General features: G+C 37.7%; 2 protein-coding genes across 3 annotated transcripts in view; one reads left to right on the top strand and one right to left on the bottom strand.

Annotated features, from left to right (window-relative positions):
* Positions 1-13,192, bottom strand: part of TBC1D30 (TBC1 domain family member 30) — a 144,894-nt gene that overhangs the window by 104,859 nt on the left and 26,843 nt on the right. For both annotated transcript variants that reach the window (XM_056800714.1, XM_056800713.1), the window contains exon 2: positions 11,591-11,755. In XM_056800714.1, the coding sequence (XP_056656692.1) occupies positions 11,591-11,755 (165 nt within the window). The remainder of the gene's footprint in view (positions 1-11,590; positions 11,756-13,192) is intronic.
* Positions 6,063-6,775, top strand: LOC100017127 (60S ribosomal protein L19-like). Its single transcript, XM_056800716.1, has one exon. It carries the CDS (start codon positions 6,102-6,104, stop codon positions 6,693-6,695), a length of 594 nt encoding a protein of 197 aa, XP_056656694.1. The 5' UTR covers positions 6,063-6,101; the 3' UTR covers positions 6,696-6,775.

Raw genomic sequence — 13,192 nt, 5'->3', positions numbered from 1 at the left:
CGTGAAAATTAGCAGAAGATCACGTTATTCTGTCATGGCTGTGGAAACCGTAATGGTTAGTCCCTTGATATAATACTCTGAGCTGCCTTATAAAATGTCACAATGTTTGCTTGGGAAATTGGCAGACCCCCAGATATTGAGCCAATGTTAACTGTGCTTGCTAAAATGGGAGAATTGCTATCATTGCTAAACACAAAAATTCCCTTCCCTTCTCCTCCAGGATCCGTCTACCATGAATAAAGGACTCCTACATATAAGGTGGTTTGGGAAATAGCCGCCCACTTCTTCTTGTGACTAGCAATGCTATGGGACTAGTTTATACAAGGCATTTTATAGACACAGCGCGCCCACCCCCACACATACATACACACAAATATATACATATATATGTAGCGCTCCATTCATCTTGTTAGAAGTCTGACTCTACGTGGAAGAAAAGGCTGGCTAAAATATTCTACATTTCTCTACAAAACTAAAATAAAGGCAATGGCGTTATTATAAATATTGCTACAAATTTAGCAGCATTTTGTCCCTGTTTCTCTTAGCACAGATTTCCCCTGTGCTAGGATTTTAACGTGCAAGTTTATTTGGATGATTCATTGCCCTGTTGCATATACACAACTAATGCCATTTCAAAATATTTCCAAATAGAATGTAATGAGCCAACCATGAGGACTATGTTACTGACAACATCTTATCCATCTTCCCTACCCCAAACCCTACCAGTTTTTCAGGATCATCACAACAAAATGAAAGAAACCACTGGTCATTTACAGCCAATGTCAACCTTCCAGCAAACATTCCTCTTAATCCTTCTCAGTATTGACCTACTAAGTAACATTGAAGAATTCTAATGACTTTCATTGAAAACCAATCAACAATTTTTCCATAATCTATTTGGTCTCCCAAATAAGATCATCTATGTGAGAGCACTTTTAATTGAACAAAATTTAATTTATTAATTAAATAAATATAAATTTAATATAAAATAAATTTTAATACACCTTTATTAAACAACTGCTACATGAAATGTAGAGTGCTAAATAGTCAAGATGGATACAAAGAAGATATCAAATTCTATCCTGACATAAGAACCATTCTATGTAAGTAACTTTTGAAGGAACCTACATTGTGGTTTGGCTGCTTTGGTAAAAAAAAAATCATTAAGTTAAAAAAAAGTTAACCTAGGAAATATGAAATAATCTTTATCATTCCCCATTCTCTTCTCTAACCTCAATTCCCCCATCCCACCCTCCCGTGCCCTGTATGTACCACCCTTGGCACCACAACACTAGTAAAGGGTCCTCTTATAATGAATTGAGAGGCTTGATTATGTCCAACTCTGAGAGGTAAGCAGTGGAATCAAATATAATTGAAATAAGACAATACAGGTAACCCACCTCAAGGGGTTAGGGATATAGTGCCCCCACAATCTAAAAAATCTGGGTAAAATTTTTTGTCATTGTCAGGGTTTTGATAGTCTCTATGATCCTCTCCTTTGAGTAATGTGTCATAAATGTCCATATTGTCCCTTGATCAAGAGGCCAAACGAGAAGTGTTATGTATGCAGAATGGTTGAATTTGTGGAGTTCTGTGTGACTGGGGGCATTGTCCAGAAGCAATAACACCTTAAAGAGAGATCCCTTGCTGGCAAGATATTTTTTAAACTCTAGCACAAAACACTGATGGAACCAGTAAAGGAAAAGTACTTTGGTCATTGGTGTTTTCTTATTGAACATCCAGAAGATAGAGTGATGGACTTGTCCTTTCCTTTCAAAGCTTTTCATTTAGGGTTAGAAGCTTTACATGTCAAAGTTGTCTTTATTATGAACCCTCTAACATTGGCACAAAAGAACAGGGTTGCCCTATCCCTTATGGCTTTAATGCCTGGGACTTGCTTCTCTTCTTAGTTGATGTTTGTCCTCTGAGGTATTTTTTTCCAATATAGGAGAGTTTCATCAGCATTGATTATCTGTTCCAGTTTATAGCCTTTCTCTTTAATAAATTTCTTCAGAGCATCAGGAAATTTCCTTGCTGCCTCTTGATTAGTAGATATTGCCTCTTTCATTACTTTTTCATTGCATTGGCTAAAGCCTTTTTGAAAATTTTCAAACTAGCCTAGTAGCCTGAAAATCCATAGGAGTAGATCCTTCACCTTCATTTTCCTTTAGGGAATCATCTAAGGACTTAGCTTTTTCTAATATGATGCCAGAGTCTACTAAAATACTTTTTTATAACAATCCTGCACCTAAAAGAATGTTTCACTTTCTATGCAAGAGAAATGAAGATTTTATTTTATGCAAATGCTTTGGTGTAGCTGCTGTAATGGCTTCACAGATTCCCTTCTCTTTTTTCTTGTTATGTCTTACACTGGACTCATTAATACACTAAAGATGGCCAATCATAGCAGCCATTTTGTCTGAATGAAGCACATCTAACGACTCAACTTTTTCCTTCCATTTCATCACTTTCTTCTGTTTCTTGGGAAGCTTTTCCAAAACAATGGAACACTACACTTGGTACCCATGGTTTTAATAGAGTCTATAGTGTTTAAACAACACATGAAACAAAAAACTCAAGATGGAAAAATCACTGCGAGATCACTGTGAGATGTCAAGTGAGAGATTGTTGTAAACCAGCTTGGTATCCCCAAACCAGAGCAAAGAACTACAGTTCTTTTATAATAAATTTAATATTAAGAAAAAAACTTATAGCTATTCTTTTATGTTATTAAATAGTAAAATATATACTGTACAGGTAATACTATACATAACAGTATACACATTTTGTGCATTAATAAATTTCTAAGCTTTTAAAAATACGTTGACATTTTTAGACTTTGTGTGTTCTCTGCTGACTATTCTTTTCACAAACTTTAACTTTTTACTTATTTTAACTTAAAATAAGAAATTGTGCAGATATATGGTATTAAAACATATAAAATATGTGGCTATTATGCAACACTATGCATATATTTAATACATCTCTGAGTTTCCAAACTTTTCTGTGTCATCTTCTGGCTTTCAGGTCTTATCTGCCAGTCCACAAAACTTCCCCGAAATTCCCATTTAATTTTTATTTATCCAAGCCTCAATATATCAACACCATGATGTGTAAAGTTTCAATATGGAAGGGATACCTGTATCCTGATTTTAGCATATAAAATATACTTACAATATTAATAATAAAAATAAATTATATATTTTATAAAATTGGTTATCTTATATACATTTTAATAATCCCCCAAAATTTAACCAAAGGTTGGATCATTTTAGTTCTGAGGGTTTTTTATTTACTCCCTTTATTTTATTTTTTTATTTTTAAATATTTTTCCATATTTACATGATTTATTTTCTTTCCCTTCCTTCTTCCCTCCCCCATCCTAGAGCTGACAAGTAATTCCACTGGGTTATACAAGTGATATCATTTGAAACCTATTTTCATATTATTCATTTTTGTAATAATCTTTTAAAACCAAAACCCCAAATCATATACCCGTATAAATAAGTGATAAGTCATATGTTTTCCTTCTGCATTTCTGCTCCCACAGTTCTTTCTCTGGATGTGGAGAACAATTTTCCTCATAAGTCTCTCAGGGTTGACCTGCATCACTGCTTTGTTACTAGTAGCAAAGTCCATTACATTCGATTGTACCACAGTGTATCAGTCTCTGTGTACAATGTTCTCCTGGTTCTGCTCCTCTCGCTCTGCATCACTTCCTGGAGGTCGTTCCAGTCTCCATGGAATTCCTCCACTTTATTATTCCTTTTAGCACAATAGTATTCAACACCAACATATACCACAATTTGTTCAGCCATTCCCCAATTGGAGGGCATCCCCTCATTTTCCAATTTTTTTTGTCACCACAAAGAGTGCAGCTGTGTACTTCTGAGTTTTTTATAGAAAAAAAAATCGTGCATAAGGCCTAAACAGAAGTTTAACTAGGACAAAGAAACTGTAGTTTGATCCCAAGACACATAACTTTGTGAAGAGAGAATTAGACTCTCTCATTTTATTTTAATGTAATCAATCAGCAACCTTTAATTTAATCAAATCAAGAACTTAAAGTACCCCTACTTGCCACTTAGCTAACCATTAAGTAAGAGAGTTCACAAGTCACTTACCAGAGAAAGCTCACACCTCCAAAGGCCACTGCCAGTGCTAAGCAAATTGGGAGGCTGTGATTGGTTCTTATGAAGTGGGGGACAGACAGGAAAGGACATTGGAAAAACTGCTTTAAAAAGGCCAGCCAGGGATTCAGTCATTCATTCTGCACCGGTGAGCCAGGCTGAAGAGAGACTCTTTGAGGCAGTTACTTTTCCTGGTCTCATCCTGGGCTGGAGCATTCTGTGCTAGAGAGGCTTGTGGTGGTGGATTTCTGACTGAAGATGCCACTGAGACTTCCACAGGGAGATGGGGACTTCAATGAGCCCTTGCCATGGGGAACTTCATTTCTTCAGATCTCTACCTCCTTCCTATTTTCCCACTTTAATATCTCTATCTCATCTTAAATAAAAGCTGCTAACAGTCGTTTTGACTTACGGGTTAATATTTTATAGATGGGGACCACAATAACTCTCATATTTAGCCAAACCTAGTTTTAAATCTTATAAGTTGGAAGTTTCCGATGGCATTTAAACTCCTTTAGCATGGCAAGCCAAATACATCTAGTTAACAAGACTAATTTGCTAAAATTGGGAGGGAAGTAATAGTATGTTTTTTATTCCCCATACCCATAATTAAATTTCAGTTGAGTTCCTCCTTAGTCAAAATTCACCCTACAAGTCTTCCCTACCCAGCAATGGCCTCAAAGTGTCCACCTCCAATTGTTATACAAATTTCCAGCATTTCCTACATCTAGGATACTATACAATATAAATTCCTCTTAAGAATTGGAACCCCAAGGCAATATGATATTATGAGTCATCACAGAAATGTTTAATTATATGTAGTATAGTTTCATTACATAAGCAGAAAAGGAAACTCAATAAAATTCAATTATTTAGAATAGAATATGAAATAGAAATATTTAGAACATTCTGGTTAATTGAGGTTTTCCTACAAAATTATGTCTAGAAATTGAAAACATAAAATGCATTAAGGAGATTAATTTTAAAACTAATTTTGGTACAGTGTATGGACTTCAGTGTTTTTCAGCCAAATGACTAGAAATGTCAGCATCAATAAATCTGGATGCCCTATAAACTCCTAAGTATGCTTGGTAACCACTAAAAATGCTCTAGTTGGTAACTCCAGCAGATTTCCTGGCCTGTCTCTCTCCCTCTCTCGGAGCCATTCCCATCTCTCAACTCTCCATATATCCTTTCTCTCATTTCTTTGTTTCTTCTACTTTCCACTGTAAACTTTTAATTTAAGTAACCTAAACAATGAACAGTGCAAGAAAATAAAAAATGATAAGAAGAAGAAGAAACTAGTAAAATGTTAACTTTGAAAAGACTAAAGGTCTCACTAGGTCCAGATTCTGGTCTCTTTGTGACCCTTAGCAACTGTTCTTCAAGGAAGGAGGGTAGAGGAAATGGAGTCAAGATGGTGGCCTAGAAGGAGCAGAAGTTCAGACCTCTGAATACCCTTCCTTACAGGTCACAAACTGAATGCTCCTAGGGGACTGAAAATCAAATCTAGCAATAAGACAGAGCCAAGGAACCCTCCTGCTAGACTCAATTCAAAAGGTACGCCCCCCCGCCCCAAAAGCCGGAATCCAAGAACACTTGGGTTTAAGGAGAAGGCAGAAGGAAGGTCCCAAGACCCCTCCACCCACCCACTGAGAGCACTGAGCCTCCAGTGGCAGTGGGAACCTCTGGGCAGGCAAAGGTGCTGGTCTGAAGGGTGTACCTTGCAGGCAGCTGTACCAAGCTCAGAGCATCAAACACAGATGGCAGGGAAGGAGCTAAAGAAGGAGCATAGAGCTGGCAGCCTGGCCAGAATTGTGGAGAGCCTCTATATTTGCTCCAGCCTTACAGGAGATGTTGGCCTCAGAGCACACCCAGCCCAACCAAGCTAAACTTAATCCCATCAAAAGTCTTCAGGGCCAAGCCTGCATCATTCTCTCTCCTTTCCTTTTCCGCGCTGCGGTTGCAGCCATGAGTATGCTAAGGCTTCAAAAGAGGCTTGCCTCTAGTGTCCTTCGATGTGGAAAGAAGAAGGTATGGCTTGAGCCCAACGAGACCAATGAAATTGCCAATGCCAATTCTTGTCAGCAAAAAAAACAGAAGTTGATTAAAGATGGGCGTATCATTCAGAATCCTGTTACTGTCCACTCCCAAGCCCGATGCCTAAAAAATACTCTGGCTCGATGGAAGGGGAGGCACATGGGCATTGGTAAGAGAAAGGGTACTGCCAATGCCCGTATGCCTGAGAAGGTGACCTGGATGAGAAGAATGAGGATTCTGCGCAGGCTACTCCGAAGATACCGTGAATCCAAAAAGATTGACCGACATATGTACCACAGCCTGTATTTGAAGGTGAAGGGAAACATGTTCAAGAACAAGCAGATCCTCATGGAGTACATTCATAAACTGAAGGCAGACAAGGCCCAGAAGAAGCTCCTGGCTGACCAGGCCAAAGCTTGCCGATCCAAGACTAAGGAAGCAAGAAAACGCCGGGAAGAGTGTCTACAGGCTAAGAAAGAGGAGATCATCAAGACTTTGTCCAAGGAGGAGGAGACCAAGAAATGATTCTCCCCTATCTCCTCTGTATATAGTACCCTTCTATTTGGCTCATACAATAAAAATTGGTCAGTCTAAAAAAAAAAAAAGTCTTCAGAACTCAGGGAAGCCCAGGTTCCACAGCCCTCCCTCTGACTGCTGGACTTTAATCCAATCAAAAGCCTCCAGAGGACAGGGAAGCCCAAACCCCCAACAACCCTCCCCCAGAGACTGCACCAAGAGATCTTCTGTCAAAGCTCTAAGAGGGGAGACTGACAGAAGCCCCCAACCAAAAACATGAGAGAAGCAAGAGCACAGACAAATACAGTGAGCAAAGAAGGGGTGAATATGAGCAAACAACAGAAAAAGAAGAAAGAAATTACAATAGATAGCTTCTATACAGTGAACAGAACAGAGAGGGAGGGATCAGCAAATGATAAATCAGAAATCCCAGTGAATTGGATACAGACTGTGGAAGAACTCAAAATGCAATTCAAAACACAATTAAGAGAGGCTGAAGACAACTTTAACAGCAAGATAAGTCATCTAGAAACAGAAAACAGTGTCTTGAAAGCCAAAATCAATCAGCTGGAAAATGAGGCAAAGGAGATGAAAGATGAGGCAAAGGAGATGAAAGATGACCTCCAAAGAAAATCAGACCAGAAAGAGAAGGATGACCAAAAAACCAGTGATGAAATCCAGTTTTTAAGAACCAGAATACAACAACTAGAATTAAATGACCTTTCAAGGCAGCAGGACACTATAAAACAAAACCAAAAGAATGAAAAAAATTGAGGAAAATATGAAGCATCTCATTCACAAAACAGAGGATTTAGAAAATCATTCGAGGAGAGACAATTTAAGAATCATTGGTCTACCAGAAGACCACGACAAAAGAAAAATCCTGGACACAATACTACAGGAAATTATTCAAGAAAACTGCCCTGATATTCTAGAACAAGAGGGAAAAGTGGAGATTGAAAGAATCCACAGATCACTTCCTGTACTTAATCTCCAACTGACAACACCCAGAAATGTTATAGCCAAATTCAAGAACTATCAGACCAAAGAAAAGATATTACTAGCTGCCAAGAAGAAGTCATTCAGATACCATGGAACCACAGTGAGGATAACACAGCATCTGGCTGCATCCACACTGAAAAAAAGAAAGGCATGGAATATGATATTCTGGAAAGCAAGGGAACTAGGTCTACAACCAAGAATCAACTACCCAGCAAAACTGACTATATTCTTACAGGGGAAAGTATGGTCATTCAACAAAATAGAATAATTCCAAGAATTTGCAAAGAAAAGACCAGACCTGAACAGAAAATTTGACGTCCAAGCATAGAACTCAAGAGAATCATCAAAAGGTAATTTAAAAAGAAGGAAAAAAGAAAAACAAAACAAAAATTTTAAGAGATTCAATAAGTTAAAATGATATGTATCCCTATAAGAAAAGAGGTCATTGGTAACTCTTAAAAACTGTTGCTATCACCTGGGCAGCTAGAAGAATTACACTTAGAGAGAACAGTGACAAACAGTATAGGATGAAAGGACAAGACATAAATAGGTATATAAATATATGCATACATAAATACATATGTGTGTGTGTATATATATATACATATATATACAACTAGAGCTAAAAAAGAGGTTAATACTAAAAGAAATGGGAAAAGAAACAAACAGGGGTAAATTTATATGTCACAAAGAAGCTCATGGCGGGAGAGGGGGAGAATATCAATACATTGAAGGGTAAAGAGGTTGGAGATAGGAAATACTCAACTCTTATGTGCTTTGAAATTGACCCAAAGAGGGAAGAACAATCCAATCCATTGGGGCAGAGAATAGATTTTCGAGTAGAAGGGAATAATAAAGTGGAGGAATTTCATGGGGACTGGAACAACCTCCAGGAATTGATGCAGAGTGAGAGAAGCAGAACCAGGAGAACATTATACACAGAGACTGATACACTTTGGTACAATCATATGTAATGGACTTCTCCATTAGTGGCAATGCAATGACCCTGAACAACTTGGAGGCACCTATGAGAAAAACCACTATCCACATCCAGAGGAAACACTGCGGGAGTAGAAACACAGAAGAAAAACAACTACTTGAATACATGGGTCAAAGGGATATGGTTGGGGATGTAGACGCTGAATGAACATCCTAGTGCAAACACCAACATGGAAATGGGTTCTGATCAAGGACACAAGTAATATCCAATGAAATTCCACATTGGCTATGGGAAGAGTGGGTGGAGGGGAGGGAGGGAAATAATATGATTATTGTAACCAAGGAATAATGTTCTAAATTGACTAAATAAATGTATTCAAATAAAAAAAAAGGAAGGCGGGTAGAAAGGAAAGAGTACTGGGTGGGGTATTGAGGACCTGGGGCTCAAATCCCAACTTTCTCCCCTCCTATTTGCATGTCATGAGACAATACAAGTAACCTCTCTGGGTCTTAGTTTCCTATATCTGTAAAATGAGGTAATTGGCTCATATAACCACTTGGGTCCATTCATACTCTAAGTCTATGATCCAGCAGCAGGTTCTATGGTGCTGAGTTATCAAAATCTGGGCCAGGATAAGAGAGAAAGAAAAATAAGCTTGGAGGAATTCAGAGGATAAAAATGGAATCAGAGTCTCACTGTTCACCATCAGAAACTCACCCATCCCCCCAAATTAACTCTTAAGTGGAAAAGTAAGAGTGGAGATCATGTCAAATGGGTCCATTTTTTTTGGGAAAGAAATAAAATGCTCACTTCAATTGTTGCCTCAAGCATTTTAATGAAAATATACTGATCATACATGTAATCAGTATAATCATACCTGAACATAATATTCAGCCATGCTGCATGTTAATACAAAATACAAAACAAAAACAAGGAAATGTTAGTCATAGAAAATACATGATATTACTCCCAGGAGAATTATAATATTCATGCACAATAAATTTTTATTTCTAACCTTAACAACACTCCTAATAACTAGAGTATTAACATAATTCAGCAATTCATTTAGAACTTGAGAAGCGGCATATCATGATGGAAAGCTAATTGCTGAGAGTCAGGAAGACCCAGGTTCAAATCTTGTCTATGACACATACCAGTAGTGTGACGTGGCCAAATGGTACAATCTGTCAGTGCCCTCAAAGAGCTATCAGTTGCAGAGTCAGTGCCCAGCTGTATATGTTAAAGGAATGCTCCTATCTTGAGCTTCTAATATCAATGAAACTGAGGGGCTGATCTTTAAAAAAAAAATAGTCATCCACAAGAACATCTAAGAAGCAACTTCAGTTTACAAAAAAATATGGTCATTCTCTCCCCTTTTCTTTTTAGTAAGGAGGGAATGGAATAATGGGGAAGGGAGGGAAGAAACATTTATGTATTACCTCCTTTGAGCCAAACACTGGACTAAGCATTATACAAATATTATTTCATTCGATTAAAATTTCAGAACAGGGGCAGCTAGGTAGCACCAGACCTGGCATTGGGAAGACCTGTGATCAAATCTGACCTCAGACACTTTCTGGCTGTGTGACCCTGAACAAATCACTTAACTCCAATTGCCTAGCCTTTGCCTTTCTTCAATCTTAGAACTGATAAGGAAAAGATTTTGTAAAAAAGAAGATAAGAGTTCTTAAAAAAAAAATTCAGGACAAACCATACATTTCTTCCATTTAACACTTTCTTTTTGTCAAGTGCTTCCTGTATTTGACCTACGTCAAATTGCTTACTAGTCTCCAAGAGGGAAGAAGAGACGTGGGGAGGGATAAAATTTAGAATTAATTAGTTTAGAAAAGTAATGTTAAAAATTGTTTTAATTTGTAATTGGGAAATAAAATATTAAGAGATGGAAAAAAGAGACAAATGCTTAACCATTTAGTATTTTTTGTTGTTTTTCAGTCTTTCAGTAGTGTCTGATTCTTCGTGATCCCTATTTGGGACTTTCCTTGCAAAGACACTGGCATGGTTTGCTATTTCCTTCTCGGGCTCATTTTACAAAAGAAGAATCTAAGGCAAACAGGGTTAGGTGGCTTGCCCAGAATCACCCAGCTCTTAAGTATATGAGGCCAGATTTGAACTCCAGGCTTGACACTCTAGCTTCCCCAACCACTAGGACAGCAACCAAGAAATAAGGGAGGGGAAAAAGGAGGGGGGAGTTCAACATTGTTATTAGACATTAAAATTGTTTTTACCTGATACAAAAACATCCCATGGAAAATGAAAATTCTAGTCAAGGTTTAGCACTGTGAGGGAAGATGTCATGTCAAAGAATACAGTGTCAGTTTTCATAATAAGAGAAACAAGACTTAGACACTGTAATTAGACACTGAAAAGAAGTGTTCCTCCTTCCTGCGAGAACATGGTACAGCTGGAGTGATGCTAACTGTGGTTGGGGTAGGGACATTTATTATGTATCTAACTTGATTTTCTTTATCTGTAAAGTAACTTAAGGCTGGCAAAGCACTTTGCCTAACATTATCTGATTCAATTCTCACAACATCCCCATAAAGAAAGTGCTACACGTTCACTCTCCCCATTTCACAGATAGGGAAACCAAGGCTAAGAAAGGATAGGAGACTTGCCTAGGCTCACTCAATTAACAAGAGGCTGAGGTAGGAGTCAAAACCAAGTCTTCCACCCTCCAAACTCAACCCTCTTGTCCTATGCCATGTTGCTTCTTTGTTAGTCATTTTAATTAATATAATAAATTAGATTAAACACTTTCAATGCTACACATGGCAACCGGATTAACATGGATCACAAAGAGACCCTAGGTCACTGGATGAACATTACGATGCTGGGTTCAAAAGTCTGATTTCTCAAGTGACAAGTTTCCATGAAAAGCCCTTTACCAAAGCATCCCAAGGATGGAGGACAGGAGACGCTGCAGGGACTCAGTGGTACTTACTTCTCTTCTGGGATACAGCCTGAAGGAAAGCTGTCACAATGTCACAGTTCTGCTGCACCTTGTGCAGGAGCCGATCCTTCTGCTTCAGGTGACGAAGCAATTTTGCCGAATGAAAAGCAATGTCGAAAGTCAGCTCTCGCAGGATTGCCTTCAGTTCACCAATATCTGTTATCAGAACACATGGATATAGTGGAATCAATGCACAAATGTGATCTCTACCTGCAAAATGGTTTCTGGGTCACAGATTTATTTTTTTTTATTTAGCCCATGCTTTCTGACTTATATTGATTCCAAGACAGAAAATAGGTAAAAGGCTAGGAAATTGGGGTCAAGTGATTTGCCCAGGATCACACAGCTAGGAAAGGTCTGAGGCCAAATTTGAATACAGGACATCCCATCTCTAGTCCTGGTTCTCTGTCCACTAAGCCACCTGGTTGTCCCTGGACCACAGGTTCTTAATCTAGGATCTAAGAACTTTTTTTTTCAAATATTATTAAAATTATTATTTAAATGTTAAATAAATTTTATAATTATATATTTCAATATATAATTATGAGATTCTATCATAATGTTATAAATATATTTGTATTAATTTATAAATATATTTATAATGTTATATGTTTTATCTATATTTTGATAATTACATTTCAACATAATTAGCTTCCTTTATATATCTTTTGTAGTTCTAATACCTATATTTATTTTTCTTAATCCTTATCTTCTGTCTTAGAACCGATACAAGTAACAGTTCTAAGACAGAACGATAAGGGCTAGGCATCTGGGGTTAAGTGACTTTCCCAGGGTCACACAGTTAGGAAGTGTCAGAGGTCAAATGTAGTCCTAGATTTGGTATTCTATTGTAAAGATTAAAATTAAGGGGAGACTGAGGCAGGTAGAAATTAGTTTCTCTCTGCAAGGAGTATTATATTTTTATGAAGTTTATTAAAGATTAAGGATTAAAGAAAATACAGGATAAGAAAACACGTGCCTAGGCCAGAGAGGCCTAGACAAGATAATCTCACATCATGGAAGAGACGCCTCTGCTCCAAAACGGAAGTCCAAAAAGACCCCTCAGTAGGCAGAGAACTCCTTTATATAATCATTTGTGTTCTCGCCCAGTGTGATTACAAAGCACTCTGGGGAAGTGGAGCAAAGAATTCTGGGGATTGGAGTCCTGAATTCGAGTCTTTTTTTACACTATCCACTGTGCTATAATTAGCTGCCCCACAGCACTTATCTTTAAATGTATCTAAAAATCATGCATATAATTTTCATCATGAAAATGCTTCAAAAACAAATTTATAAACCAGGGCCATTTTGTAATAATAATAATAATAATTAATATTTCTCTAGCACTTTATGGTTTTTGCAAATATTTTCTCATTTGATAAATATTACTCTAATTATAACCCTAAATAACCTACCACTTTTATTCATAAACACATATTTAAAGACTCTTTTGGGGGGGGGGCATCTGAGTAGCTCAGCCAGACCTAGAGATGGGAGGTCCTGGGTTCAAATCTGACCTCAGAAACTTTGCAACTATGTGATCCTGGGCAAGTCACTTAACCCCCATTGCCTAGCCCTTACCATTATTCTGCC

Source organism: Monodelphis domestica, chromosome 5 (assembly GCF_027887165.1).
Source record: "Monodelphis domestica isolate mMonDom1 chromosome 5, mMonDom1.pri, whole genome shotgun sequence".
Classification (NCBI taxonomy): domain Eukaryota; kingdom Metazoa; phylum Chordata; class Mammalia; order Didelphimorphia; family Didelphidae; genus Monodelphis; species Monodelphis domestica.
This window is presented reverse-complemented; position numbering and strand designations above follow the sequence as displayed.

Bases quoted from the DNA above. Each gene is read 5' to 3' on its own strand.
- LOC100017127 (XM_056800716.1), top strand. From the start codon at position 6,102: ATGAGTATGCTAAGGCTTCAAAAGAGGCTTGCCTCTAGTGTCCTTCGA.